The sequence below is a fragment of the Armigeres subalbatus genome, chromosome 1 (assembly GCF_024139115.2).
Source record: "Armigeres subalbatus isolate Guangzhou_Male chromosome 1, GZ_Asu_2, whole genome shotgun sequence".
Lineage (NCBI taxonomy): Eukaryota > Metazoa > Arthropoda > Insecta > Diptera > Culicidae > Armigeres > Armigeres subalbatus.
The window spans coordinates 118,936,609-118,952,475 of record NC_085139.1 but is presented as its reverse complement, the minus strand read 5'-3'; the positions used below and the strand labels follow the sequence as shown (position 1 = coordinate 118,952,475).

At 42.7% G+C, this 15,867-nt stretch overlaps 1 protein-coding gene across 2 annotated transcripts in view; it reads right to left on the bottom strand.

Moving 5' to 3' along the window:
* LOC134205047 (adenylosuccinate synthetase) overlaps window positions 1-13,928 on the bottom strand; it is a 57,424-nt gene extending 43,496 nt beyond the window's left edge. For both annotated transcript variants that reach the window (XM_062679926.1, XM_062679927.1), the window contains exon 1: window positions 13,210-13,928. In XM_062679926.1, the coding sequence (XP_062535910.1) occupies window positions 13,210-13,407 (198 nt within the window). In that variant the 5' untranslated portion in view covers window positions 13,408-13,928. The remainder of the gene's footprint in view (window positions 1-13,209) is intronic.
* Window positions 13,929-15,867: the final 1,939 nt, after the last annotated feature.

The following is a 15,867-nucleotide window of genomic DNA, read 5'->3' as shown; positions in this document are numbered from 1 at the left end:
CTGGACAGGACAGAAAGTGTGGAAAAGCGGGCATCGAGCGGCTACCTTCTACCAAAGCTGTGGCACCACCAACGAGCTGGGAACCGGCTTCATAGTGCTGGGAAAGATGCGCCAACGCGTGATTGGGTGGCAGTCAATCAACGCAAGGATGTGCAAGCTGAGGATAAAAGGCCGTTTCTTCAACTATAGCATCATCAACGTGCACTGCCCACACGAAGGGAGATCCGACGACGAGAAAGAAGCGTTCTATGCGCAGCTGGAGCAGACATACGATGGATGCCCACTGCGGGACGTCAAAATCGTTATCGGTGACATGAACGCTCAGGTAGGAAGGGAGGAAATGTATAGACCGGTCATCGGACCGGATAGTCTGCATACCGTATCGAACGACAACGGCCAACGATGCATAAACTTTGCAGCCTCCCGCGGAATGGTAGTCCGAAGCACTTTCTTCCCTGCAAGAATATCCACAATGCCACATGGAAATCACCCAATCAAGAATCGAAAAACCAAATCGACCACGTTCTAATCGACGGTAAATTTTTCTCCGACATCACGAACGTACGCACTTACCGCAGTGCGAATATTGAATCCGACCACTACCTCGTCGCAGTATGTCTGCGCTCAAAACTCTCGACGGTGATCAACACGCGTCGGAGTCGTCCGCCGCGGCTAAACATTGGGCGGCTACAAGACGGTAGACTAGCCCAAGACTACGCGCAGCAGCTGGAAGTGGCACTCCCAACGGAAGAGCAGCTAGGCGCAGCATCTCTTGAAGATGGCTGGAGAGATATTCGATCCGCCATTGGAAGCACCGCAACCGCTGCACTAGGCACGGTGGCTCCGGATCAGAGAAACGACTGGTATGACGGCGAATGTGAGCAGTTAGTTGAGGAGAAGAATGCAGCATGGGCGAGATTGCTGCAACACCGCACGAGGGCGAACGAGGCACGATATAAACGGGCGCGGAACAGACAAAACTCGATTTTCCGGAGGAAAAAGCGCCAGCAGGAAGATCGAGACCGTGAAGAGACGGAGGAACTGTACCGCGCTAATAACGCACGAAAGTTTTATGAGAAGTTGAACCGTTCACGTAAGGGCCACGTGCCACAGCCCGATATGTGTAAGGACATAAACGGGAACCTTCTTACGAACGAGCGTGAGGTGATCCAAAGGTGGCGGCAGCACTACGAAGAGCACCTGAATGGCGATATGGCAGACAACGGTGGCGGTATGGTAATGAACCTAGGAGCACGCGCGCAGGACATGCGACTTCCGGCTCCGAATCTCCAGGAAATCCAGGAGGAGATCGGCCGGCTGAAAAACAACAAAAGGAGTTGACCAACTACCAGGAGAGCTGTTTAAACACGGTGGTGATGCACTGGCTAGAGCGCTGCACTGGGTGATTACCAAGGTTTGGGAGGATGAGGTTCTGCCGCAGGAGTGGATGGAAGGTGTCGTGTGTCCCATCTACAAAAAGGGCGATAAGCTGGATTGTAGCAACTACCGCGCAATCACTTTGCTGAACGCCGCCTACAAGGTACTCTCCCAAATTTTATGCCGTCGACTAACACCAATTGCAAGAGAGTTCGTGGGGCAGTACCAGGCGGGATTTATGGGTGAACGCTCTACCACAGACCAGGTGTTCGCCATACGTCAGGTATTGCAGAAATGCCGCGAATACAACGTGCCCACACATCATCTATTTATCGACTTCAAAGCCGCATATGATACAATCGATCGGGACCAGCTATGGCAGCTAATGCACGAAAACGGATTTCCGGATAAACTGATACGGTTGATCAAGGCGACGATGGATCGGGTGATGTGCGTAGTTCGAGTTTCAGGGGCATTCTCGAGTCCCTTCGAAACCCGTAGAGGGTTACGGCAAGGTGATGGTCTTTCGTGTCTGCTATTCAACATCGCTTTGGAGGAGTAATACGAAGAGCAGGGATTGACACGAGTGGTACGATTTTCACGAAGTCCGTCCAGTTATTTGGCTTCGCCGACGACATTGATATCATGGCACGTAACTTTGAGAGGATGGAGGAAGCCTACATCAGACTGAAAAGCGAAGCTAAACGGATTGGACTAGTCATCAACACGTCGAAAACGAAGTACATGATAGGAAGAGGCTCAAGAGAGGTCAATGTGAGCCACCCACCACGAGTTTCTATCGGTGGTGACGAAATCGAGGTGGTTGAAGAATTCGTGTACTTGGGCTCACTGGTGACCGCCGATAACGATACCAGCAGAGAAATTCGGAGACGCATAGTGGCTGGAAATCGTACGTACTTTGGACTCCGCAAGACGCTCCGATCGAATAGAGTTCGCCGCCGTACTAAACTGACTATCTACAAAACGCTTATAAAACCGGTAGTTCTCTACGGACACGAGACCTGGACGATGCTCGTGGAGGACCAACGCGCACTGGGAGTTTTCGAAAGGAAAGTGTTGCGTACCATCTATGGTGGGGTGCAGATGGCGGACGGTACGTGGAGGAGGCGAATGAACCACGAGTTGCATCAGCTGTTGGGAGAACCATCCATCGTTCACACCGCAAAAATCGGAAGACTGCGGTGGGCCGGGCACGTAGCCAGAATGTCGGACAGTAATCCGGTGAAAATGGTTCTCGACAACGATCCGACGGGAACAAGAAGGCGAGGTGCACAGCGGGCAAGGTGGATCGATCAGGTGGAGGACGACTTGCGGACCCTCCGCAGACTGCGTGGTTGGCGAAGTGCAGCCTTGAACCGAGCTGAATGGAGAAGTCTTTTATGTGCAGCACAGGCCACTCCGGCCTTAGTCTGATGATAAATAAATAAATTGTGGCGTCAAATTGTTGATTCAGTGTTATCTGCAAGCTAAATAAATGAAAATATTTTTCGACAAGTCTTACAAAAAAAATATAAAGTTTTTTTTCATGCGTTATAGTATTAGGTTTCTTTGTTTTGCGATGAGATGAATATATGTTCAGTGAGATGGAAAACGGAACAGTTCCTTTATTAAAATTATATATAATCTTAAAAATTCAGTTGTCAACACAACATATTGGATGATAAATCAAGGTTCATTTGAAAGGAAAATCACAGAATCATGTGGAAACCCCTGTATCATGACGAATGTAAAACCATCGGTGAGGAATCTCTCTTGATGCAGCAAGGAATTTGCCCATGATAACAGAATCACGCGGTCGTTTTGGGCGACGACATCGCTGTCTGCACCCCGACATGTCGACTAAGTGACTGTTTGCTTGGTGACGCAAAACCTGGTGAGATTGTGTTAATTGGTGTGATGTGATGTTTGTGTGCCGTTCTTGAAAAAACGCGCAAAACAATCAAATTTTGAGCGATTGACATAAACGACTGTTTTGTTTTGTGGTTCAAAATGTTGGCGCCTGTTGCTGTTTAAAATTGAAGGTTGATGGCGATTCGTCAATTTTGAGCGAATATTCAGAAAAGTAGGCACAAATTGCCTAAATGAGTCGCATACATTTGAAGAACGTACAACGTAGTTACCATCAATTATTTGAGCTCCTGTTCTCACAGTGCATGAGGAAAAAATAAATCGAGAGATCAGCTGACGCCACGTGCCTTACTCCCGACGACAGCTTTAATTGTTTTGTCGAGAAGTAGCTCGTCTGTGCATTACTGTGCAGCTAAAATCAGAATAGTATTCACATCGTATCAATCGGCGCTATTTGATTTCTAATACCAACAAAAGGTGTATGATTGACAAATTGTGAACAGCACGCCTTCAATTTGATTGACAATCAAAGTTTATTATGGGGATGACGGTGTGTACTGTGTACCACGTGACTGCGCTTTGTTTTCTTTGTCGGCAATTTATCGTTGCAATGAATGAAATAAACCGCAATCGCAGGAGTCGCGTGGTCTATCATTCAACCTGTGCTAAACATTTAGTTGTTAATACGATACGACTTCTTTACGTATGAAAAAAGAAATCGTATCTGAAATGTTGATTACAAGATAAAAGGACAATCTGAAAATAAAACAATTCTAAAGTTATAAACCAAATTAAAATTTTAATCAGGAGAGTTACTAAAACACGCTGCCAAGATTTGGAAGAAGACGATTATGCCGCAGGAAAGGATGGAAGGTGTCGTGTGTCCCACCCACAAAAAGGTCGACGAACTGAATTGTAGCAATCCATGAGTAATTTATTCTTTCGCCAAATTTCGGGCAGCTTCATGATTTTAACGAAGAAATTATGTTTGTTCATTTGCCTTATTTCTGACAAATGCGTATTTTTTTCATTTACACTTTTGCCATTCCACGGGTCAATGCGTGCTTCAAATGGAGGAATGATCTACTAATTAGAATTATTCCAAGTAAATGCGTGCGTTTGAAGATTGAGTTATTTAATCTTTTGCGTTATAAGGGGAAATTGTGTGATTAACAGAAATGAATTATCTGCTCATTTGGCTTTTTCCGATCGTACGTACTTTTAGACAATGAGTCAGATACGATTTGACTTATTCCTAGCAAATGCGTACTTTTAACAAAGGAATCATATACTTTTCGCCTCATTCCGTGTAAATGCGTTCTTTTGAGGAAGGGATCATATTTCATATGCTTCACTTTTTGCCTTTCTCGTACACCAAGGTGTAAATTAAAGGCTACATTATATCTGGGTGGTGCGAATAGAATCGATTTGGTTGTCAAACTGAAGCCAAACTTTTCTATTGTGCCGGAGCCAAACATTGATGATTGTGGTTATGTTCGTTTCAGATCCTATATTGAGAAGTATTGTTATTATTCGGGAAAAAAAATAAAAACAAATTTAGTTTGAGTTTTATATTATTTGTAACAAATATGTTTATATTATATTTCGAATGGAAAATTAGTAAGAATGCAGTTAAAAAGCACTCGTTACAAAATTTCACGAGATTCAACAGCTGATTGGAGCAGGAATGTATGTAAACCATCGTAAAGTCATGCAGAGTCTCGCGCATTTGTGCGCCCTCATGAAGCATGGAAAGAGAATATCGAAGAGCGGGAAATGTTTGACAGCCAAGGAACTGCAAAATAATTTTGCTTATGGGATTGATTTCAAAATATCCCTCTACTCTCTTGAGAGCAGAAAATCGGCTCTATCCGCAGCACCCAGCATTATATTAGAGTGGGGCGCAGCATGAAAAAACGCAAACTTCATCCAATCAAGTGAGATCCAGTGTTGGTAAAATCATTTATTGAGCGCTCCCGCGCGATTTTGCGATTTTAAAGGAATGCATCACGTCTGAGTTTTTCATGCTAAAACGGATCATTTCACTCATTTCCCAAAAAATCATTTCGCTCCAAAAAGTGTTTAAAAACAATTTGGGTTCAATTTATTGTTCACAGACGCAAGAGTATCCATTGTTTTATGTGTTGAACGTTAATTTACGAAGGAGAACAAAAGAAAACCTACTATGAATAAAATGGATGATTCAACTCAGCCATGATTTTTTAGGTGCTGAGTTGGGTGCGTTCTAACTCACGTTTGATTTGAATCGTTCGTGAGTTTTGAGATTTTGAGTTTTTCCCAACACTGGTGAGATCAAGGTTTCTCTGAATCGTTTTAGGACCTCAATCAACTATGCAAAAGATGGGCTCGATTGGTAGCATGCCCGCTTACCGCACGCGTTTGAAATTCATATGAAAATTACTATGGGAAAACGTACCTTTTTGCATGTTTGCTCCTATCGGCTTCAATTTATCGCCAATCACGTCACTCATTGCGTTTGCATATAGTCTGTAGGATGCCGAAAGACTTTGCTGAAGAAGGTACGTTGCTGGCACGTATACAAAAAATGTTATAATGCTTCAAAGGTGAATTTTTCAAACCGTATGCAAGAAATCAATGTTTTTGCCAGCACTACAGGGCAGCATATGGTTGTTAGAGAGCAAAACCCGTCTACCTTCTTGTCCGGATTTTTACATTGATAAATGATTCCGAATAACTACAATTAGATCCCCAGCCCTATAATATCGATAATTTTAAGATAACACTCAGTTAAATTATTGTTCCACGTAGTTTGGCAGTTCTGGCAGAATCAACGACTTTTTGCATATTGTTCAACTTCGAAACGTTATAACTTTTTTTTACGAACGTTCCAACAACATACCTTCTTAAGCAAAGTTATTCGGCAATCTTTGGGTTATACTTTAACGCAATGTGCCACTTGGTTTACGATGAACTGAAACCTCTAGGAGTAAAAATGGAAAAATGTACGTTTTGGCATACTAAATCCTATACAAAGTAACCAATCGGGCCCAAATTATGTACAGTTGTTTGGGACCCCGAATGGTCTCGAAAAACCATTGATTTGAAAAAAAGACCATGATGCTCCACTCTGACACTTTAAAGACGATTTTGAGATATGAACCGTTGCCAGCGAAAGTGGTACATAAACCATTTTTGTCTATTTTGAGTTTTTTACACCAACGGCTTCTATTTGCAAAGAAGAAGTAAAAGAACAACGAAAAAGTGGTTTATAACTGTTTAATCTGCGGGCAGCAGGGACTATGTCCAAGGGCTTAACGATCCCTCCCCAGGCCATCTGCTAGTTGTGGTGCCTGCCTCCGATGTGGTGGGGTTTGACAGTGGGCTCTGTTAAATCTCTATAAAAAGCTGCATGTATCCGCAAGTAGGCTCCGCGAAAGCGACCGTGTGCCGCTCAAAGCGCACAAGCCCGAGTCCTGGTGTTAGGTGGGACACTAAACAGCCCTGACACGACGGCCCTCCGACGAGACAGGAGGTTTGCGCAGACCCAATAAGCCGCCTTTAAAAACAACCATTACGAACGACATAGTAGATAATACGACTCGATACAATCGGCAACGACTTAGGCAACGAATAAAGGATCACGATTGGAAGCTTGGAACGTGGAACTGCAAGTCGCTAGGCTTCGCAGGTTGCGACAGGATAATCTATGATGAACTACATCCCCGGTACATCAACGTCGTAGCGCTGCAGGAAATATGCTGAACAAACAGAAAGTGTGGAAAAGCGGGCATCGAGCGGCTACCTTCTACCAAAGCTGTGGCACCACCAACGAGCTGGGAACCGGCTTCATAGTGCTGGGCAAGATGCGCCAACGCGTGATCACCTATAGCGTCATCAACGTGCACTGTCTACACGAAGGGAGACCCGCCCACTGCGGGACGTCAAAATCTTCATCGGCGACTTGAACGCTCCGGTAGGAAGGGAGGAAATTTATAGACCGGTCATCGGACCGGATAGTCTGCATACCGTATCGAACGACAACGGCCAACGATGCATAAACTTTGCAGCCTCCCGCGGAATGGTAGTCCGAAGCACTTTCTTCCCCCGCAAGAATATCCACAAGGCCACATGGAAATCACCTAATCGAGAAACGGAAAACCAAATCGACCACGTTCTAATCGACGGTAAATTCTTGTCCGAGTTCACGAACGTACGCACTTACCGCAGTGCGAAAATTGAATCCGACCACTACCTCGTTGCAGTATGTCTGCGCTCAAAACTCTCGACGGTGTACAACACGCGTCGTAGTCGTCCGCCGCGGCTAAACATTGAGCAGCTACAAGACGATAGACTAGCCCAACGGAAGAGCAGCTAGGCGCAGCGTCTCTTACAGATGGCAGAAGAGATATTCAATCCGCCATTGGAAGCGCCGCAGCCGCTGCAGGCTCGGTGGCCCCGGATCAGAGAAACGACTGATATGACGGCGAATATGAGCAGTTAGTTAAGCAGAAGAATGCAGCATGGGCGAGATTGCTGCAACACCGCACGAGGGCGAACGAGGCACGATACAAACAGGCGCGGAACAGACAAAACTCGATTTTTCGGAGGAAAACGCGCCAGCAGGAAGATCGAGACCATGAAGAGACGGAGCAACTGTACCGCGCTAATAACGCACGAAAGTTCTATAAGAAGTTAAACCGTTCAAGTAAGGGCCACGTGCCACAGCCCGATATGTGTAAGGACATAAACGGGAACCTTCTTACGAACGAGCGTGAGGTGATCCAAAGGTGGCGGCAGCACTACGAAGAGCACCTGAATGGCGATGTGGCAGACAACGGTGGCAGTATGGTAATGAACCTAAGAGCACGCGCGCAGGATATACGACTTCCGGCTCCGAATCTCCAGGAAATCCAGAAGGAGATCAGCCGGCTGAAAAACAACAAAGCCCCTAGAGTTGACCAACTACCAGGAAAGCTGTTTAAACACGGTGGGGAGGTTCTGGCTAAGAGCGCTGCACTGGGTAATTACCATGTTACCATGTTTGGGAGGATGATGTTCTGCCGAAGGAGGGAATGGAATGTGTCGCAAAGCAACTACCGCGCAATCACATTGCTGAACGCCTCCTACACCAATTGCAAGAGAGTTCGTGGGGCAATACCAGTACGGGATTCATGGGCGAACGTTCTACCACAGACCAGGTGTTCGCCGTACGACAGACATTGCAGAAATACCGCGAATACAACGTGCCCACACATAATCTATTCACGACTTCAAAGCCGCATATGATACAATCGATCGGGACTAGCTATGGCAGCTAATGCACGAAAACGGATTTCCGGATAAACTGATACGGTTGATTAAGGCAACGATGGTGCGAAAATCGAAAGATTGCGGTGGGACGGGCACGTAGCCAGAATGTCGGGCAGTAATCCGATGAAAATAGTTCTCGACAACGATCCGACGGGAACAAAAAGACGAGGTGCACAGCGGGCAAGGTGGATCGATCAGGTGGAGGACGATTTGCGGACCCTCCGCAGACTGCGTGGTTGGCGAAGTGCAGCCATGGACCGAGCTGAATGGAGAAGAGTTTTATGTGCAGCACAGGCCACTCCTTAGTCTGGTAATAAATAAATAAATAAATTATCTCAGTTTGCGAAAAAAACGGTATGGGACTGATATGCGAGTGGGGGCAATGTAGGCCAGCCACATAGCTAAATCGACTAAGGAAGGTGAACCATAGGCTAAATGAAGGGTAAGAATGTTTCAAATCAGAAATAGTCTCAGCCAAAGAAGTTTGACTAATGTTTGTTGAAGCAGCGTTGAGATTGGATAATGTGCACCAATTTACAAGCGTAGCCTTCCTAAGCGTTTGCCGGGAATTTGGTATTGACAATAAGAAAACTACGCCCTATTGGTCTCAGGCAAATGGATAAGTAGAGCAGATTCATTGTACAATCCTGAAGCGATTGAAGTGTGATCTGCGTACTTGTCTTATTCCTCTCCACATTCTCCGACAGGAAAAGTCCTACGTGTTGTAGTGTTCGGAAAGATTCTCGGGACCAAATTCTGAACATTGCCGTGAAGCCGTGCAAATGGACTGGGATTGAAGAAATTGAAGGTCAACAATTGGAAGAAAAAAGTCACAGCAGTAGAATCAACAGTCAAAGAGAATCAAAACTAAATCAACTACCTACATGAAGAGGACAACTACCTACAGGAAGGCTAATATAAGAAACAAACTTCAATTACAGATTAGTATAATTCAAAGGTCAGAGCATGAGATTCATTCATTGGGAGCTGGGAGAAGTACCACCGGTGTATTACCCTTCAGCAGCTTCGAATTTGCTAATACCTACATATCAGCTGAATCACGAACATTGGGACCCGATAAGGAGACACAAGGAATAATATCGAGTAAGCCATGAATTAGGAGGAGACAAGAGTTATCCGAGTTATCAGTATGAATCAGATTCGCTATGAAAGTGTCAATAAATGTACATTGCGATACCTAAGAGTGCCGAGTAATTGTCTATGCAGATTTCTCTAGTCTTCGGTACTACAGTACCTATGTAAGTTATAAATAAATGCAGAAAATGCAAATCAGTGAAACTAATGAAACCTATCTCCTTAATGTGCTATTTCCCTGTTTAATTAATTAATAAATTAATTATTTTTTTGTTTTTTAAAGGAATCAATGATTTCAATTCAAGAGACTTTGTGTTTCACACGTAAAAGCTGCCTTTTAAGCGGCTACTTAGTTGACTTAAAATCATTATATCTTGACGAAGTTTGACCTACGGATATTTTGTTTGGACAATAGTATTTCTGATTCTATAACATTTCCCAGAAAACCATGCCCCAGAAAACCATTCCCCAGAAATCCGTTCCCCAGAAAACCACTCCCCAGAATATACCATTCCCCAGAAAACCATTTCCCAGAATGAACCATTCCCCCGAAAACCATTCCCCAGAATGCACCATATCCCAGAATTTTTTCCATACCTTTTGTTTCTAAAAGCCCAAATCAGTCATTGGAAAAATGGACCTTATTATATTCACGCCGTTTTCGAATGACATGAATGGTCGCTTCTAATTGTCATAAGCGAACTTCCAAGAAACAAATATATAATCTGAAATGAAACACACAACGCAGCAACTCGTATCCAACAGGCAACCAAACTAAGCAACTCGTATCCTAGGAAAACAAATTCAAGCGACAGCATGCTATACATTTTTGTATTTTTTTAAATCTAGGAAACCTTAGTTACCATGATCGTTTCGTTTTGCGTGTCAACCTAGTGTACACTGAACAGTGTTCAAAGTTCAAAACTACAAGAATACCGAGACACACTTTCGGCTCAAGTTCTCTTCAGAATGCATTTTTAGCTTGAAGCAACTTTATATTATTATATTATGGACTCTACTATGCTGCCATCATACGCATATTTGTCCCATGTTTGCTGGGATCCCTATGTACATGGACAGTTATGCATATAACGACAGTATTTGAAAATTAATTAAAATTTCTGCCAATAAAAATGTGGATTTTTATTAGTGTGGATATTAGGGTGGTTCAAAAAATCGATTTTGCTCCACAGTGCTCATCTGATTCTTTGCCATGTTCTGAATGTCCTCTGAAAATTTGAGCTCATTTGGATTAAAAATGATTTAGCACAAGCCGTTTCAAGTTTGCATACAAATTAGTATGGAGACATTTATTTTTTCATTATACTGTTAATGACGTTCCCCCCATTAAGCGCAGGTTAAAAGAAAACCTACACAGCTAAAAGAAATACTCAACAGCTTTCACCCAACGGAAATCGCATGTTGATTAATCGCCCCAATAATTAGTAATCGAATTTAATATATACCGTAGTTTTCTGGAGCTAATTGCATAACTCATCAACAGGCAACATTGCTGCTCGTGGCGCGAAAGATAGCACACACAAATTCAGGCTACTATGTTGCACTGCACATTTCAGTGATGCCCTCAAAGAAGTTTAACGATCATGACTAAAGATTCGCAACCTGTCTTAAAATCGATTACTAATTATTGGGGTGATTAATAAACATGCGATTTTCGTTGGGTGAAAGCTGTTAAGTATTCCCTTTAGCTATGTAGGTTTTCTTTTAACCTGCGCTTAATGGGGGAACGTCATTAACAGTATAATGATAAAATAAATTTCCCAATACTAATTTGCATGCAAACTTGAAACGGCTTGTGCTAAATCAGTTTTAATCCAAATGAGCTCAAATTTTCAGAGCACACTCAGAAGATGGTAAAGAATCAGATGAGCACTGTGGAGCAAAATCGATTTTTTGAACCACCCTAGTGGATATATTTATGCTTCAAAAGAAGGCATCTTTCACTTTGCAATATTCCGGGCAAACGTGTGATTTGTGCCACTCATTTGCTTTTTTCCCAGAAAATGCGTATTTTGAAAGAAGGCATCATCTATTCGTTAACCTTATTTCGAGAAAATTCGTGCTTTTCAAAAAGGAATCATTTACTCATTTTTCATTTTTCGCGTGCTTCAAAAAAGGAAAAAAGAATACTTGGTTGCCTTATTCGGTGGAAATGCCGTGAAAAGAAAATGACGCATGCGTAGCACACAAAAAATTGACTCATTTGTCTTATTCCGGGAAAATGCGCTTTTTTTTAAAGAAGGAATCATCGAATGATTTGTCTTATTCCGGGCGAATACGTGGGTCCCTATTTGTTCCCTCAACAAATGGTTTTATGTACAATTGTATGCTCCATTTGTGTATAATTGTATGGTCTTGCAATGAGGTTTAATAAGAGAATAAGAAAAAGAAACCATGTTCATCTATACATCCGGTTTTCTGGGGAACGGTACATTCTGGGGATTGGTTTTCTGGGGAATGGTACATTCTGGAGATTGGTTTTCTGGGGAATGGTACATTCTGGGGAATGGAATTCTGGGGTATGGTTTTCTGGGGAACGGTTTTCTGGGGAATAGTATAGAACCGTATTTTTCAATTACTGAGGCACTAATAAACTATCTTGTTCACCTCGATGATGATGATGATGGATTTTATATTTATTGACGTAATTGTAATTGGACCTGGTGTATTCTACAACAGTAAGTCTTGCGCGCGTAAAGCAGATATGAATGATTTTTAAATTTGTAAAGTAAATGTACAGACTTGCGCTTTTTCAGCTGTTAATGATTCTGCGGATTAGTAATGGGCTTTCTAGTAGTAGTTCTGTTTCCGCGGTTGATACCAAAATTTCTGATATCGACGGAGCGGTAACACAAGTTTTGATTTTGTTGACCATGACATAGTTTATAAGATTATTATTGATGCTTTCGATTGGTTAACATGAAACGTGTAATAACATGATACGCGATTCTTGGTGGGACTTTTTAAATCTGAACTCGAAGCATCACTACTGATACTTATGAGAATCTGTAGATGAAATAAACAAGTTTTTTTTTCATTTCATATTTTTGCTGGGTAGTAATGGAAAGTTATGAAATTTATATCTGTGATGGTAATCAGATCGTTTTTGTTGTTTTTCCAAATCTGATTAAATTGTTGTTTAATTAAATTCAATTAAAGTTAAATCGTCTAGCTCAAACCTTTGTAGGAGTATCTGGCGGGACCATCATCATTTAGTCCTTTCTCAAGTGCCTTTCCATAATCTCACATAACCAGTGGCGTAGCCACGGGGTGGTTTTGGACATACCCCCCCCCCCCCCCGACAAAATTTTTAGGAGAAATTTTTTTTTCGGAAAAAAAAGGTTCAAAAACACCCCCCCCCCCCCAACCCCAATTTTCTGGCTACGCCAATGCACATAACACGCGAGAAAGGCATAATGAATGCCAGGTAGATTAATCTGTTTTTTTATTGATGCATGCATCATAAGTAAACAAAGTTTTATTACTGCGGCCCTTGCGGTTGCGACTGAGTTATAGAAGCACCTAGAAGACAACACATGACTTATACAAACTCACCTGACAACGACAGACGACGTCCGCTTCGGTGGCCAGCATGTCCACCACTTTGCCCTTGCCCTCGTCACCCCACTGGGCTCCGAGCACCACTGTCACCTTTGAGCGATACGGATTCAGGCAACGCTGGTGCATTTCCTTGTGATTTTTTGCCAAGGTGCTATGATTGTTGTTGCTACCGTTCATCATCACCTCGGACATCGTTACCCTCTAGCTTAAACCAAGTAGGCGGGATATGTGCAAATAAAACCGGATATGGAACTAACTCGAAACACCTTTTTTGTCAGTCGGAGATTACAAAACCGAGCGATAAATCGAATTTTTCAGTTCTTTCACACACACGACGAAGAGGTCACGCGAATGAGACAAACGTAATAATTTGAGCCACCGTGAAATTATTACGAAACGTTTGAATGATACTACGAAATGGCAAACGACGACGAAAATGTAGCCCGATTTTTGCACCAGATTGTTCGGAAAGGGAACAATAATTTCAGGAAATCACTACACCAGAACGAAGCACAGGGGAAAGCACGACCGGAATTCGTCCGGATCACCACCAGCAATCACGACACCGCGAGTCACACCACACCGCAAAAAGCGAGTAAAATAGACTGACAGTTTACTTGTTTCACGAGCCGCGAGTTCTGGGAGGATCGAAATTTTTCGCGAAAAGGGGCGGCAAATCACACGCGCAAACAAGAGTCAAAACGCGGTGGTGAGAGAGACACGCGGAAATAATCTCGTTGTAAGCAAAATCTTTAAAATACAGGTAATTATATTAATAAACAGTTACGAACTGTCGGAGTTTACACAACAATTTAAAAGTATATCCAAACATTAAATTTAAATTCTGCGGTCGTTCACAAAATATTATTGTCGAGCTTAAATATCTTTTTGCATTTCTCGTATACAAAGTATACGTAAAGGATATATTTGTGGGAAGTTATCACTGAGGCTTCCCACGGTACCCGAATAAAAAATATTATAGAAAAACAATACAGTTTATTGCAACATTACTATCAAAAACAATAAGGCTTGCTGACGTTAATCATCTTGCTCTTGCACACGCATGGAGGGGATAGGATTTGTTTTCATCGGGAAACGCTTCCGAAGCGTTTCCCGATGAAAACAAATCCTATCCATTCTGTGCGCGTACAAGAGAAAGGTGATCAATCGTCAGCAAGCTCTATAAATTGACCTTAGATTATACCGAGGATTATACTGTAGATGAAATAATAGAAATACATTAGAATGTATTGTTATGAACCATTCAATTAATTGTAAATGAAGTTTTCGCATTAGAACGTACGGGTTGTTAAGTATCGTAACTATACAAAATCTGAGATTTTTTCATACACTTTTTTTTGTCAAACAATAGAGTGTATCGTAATTATATTGTTGAAATATCCGAAGAAAACCGTTCGAGTTACATTAGATTTAATTGTATTTTTATAGTAAAACAATACGATATTGGATTTCTTAATTATGACGGCTTTAACGTTCAATAATGAAATTTTGAGGAAAATAATGCATTTTTTACGCAATGTCGTAAATATTGTTTAGCATTTTGAATAAAGTTTTCATCGGTTATCAATAATTAAAACTTATGTACTGAAATGATCCAAAAACAATTGCAAGTACTGTTACATTAGAGAACTATGTTGACGTATTATATCCACGGTGTTGATACAATATGTGCAACCATCAAAACACAATATATCCTATTGTATACCGTAGAGCATATGGTAATCCAATTGTTTACACTATTGAGCCTATGGTACTGTTTTATCCGGGTAAACAGCGGAACCGACACAACTCCCGGCGGGGTATTTCGGAAGCGTAAAGTGGACGAGAAAACACAAGCGATTCGCTCTCCGCGGTGGTCGTTTATTTACTTCTATTTACATTCAACATACAATAGACAACAACATATTCACAGGGCTGGTGAGGGATGACAAACATCGCAAACATAAATTAGACTGGCCCAACATTCAACACTCCTCCTCGAGGTTTATCATCACTTACAGTTAACACAAAGTCCACATAGTTTTACATACACAAAGTCAATACAGAGTTTTATTTGGGCACACAGTCGTTTCAGCACTTCTCCTACACCATCTCCTCCTGCTTCGTCTTCTTTACCGCTTCGTTGTCTTCTTGATTCATCCGGCACTTAGCATCGGTATTGATTTTCGTCCACACAGTCGTAAAAGTTTTCTTCTTCTCTGCGCTCCTCCTCAACAGAACGCTCGCTTCCTGAATTTCTGGAGCTTCCTGCGGCTCTCACAGCATACAATCCACCACAAAGTTGGGCAACAGCTTCCACTTTCTTCTTGCTTACAATTTCGCATCTGGACTTCACAAAGTTCACATTTAGTCCGTTTTGTGCTAGCTTCCGGACCGAAATTAGCCCACTGTCCAGTTCCGGAACATACAGCACATCTTTCACGATCACTTCATTTACTTTTCCGTTACCATCGATGCACTTCAACAGACCTTTCTCTATTCCGGCGGATTGCACGGTGGACCCATTCGCCAAGGTCACATCCAGCTTTACGGTTTCGTCCATCTCGCTGAAAAATTCCAGGTTGCTGGTCATGTGGCTCGAGCAGCCACTATCCACATACCAGCTCTTCTGCTGCCGGTTTCCTCCCACGC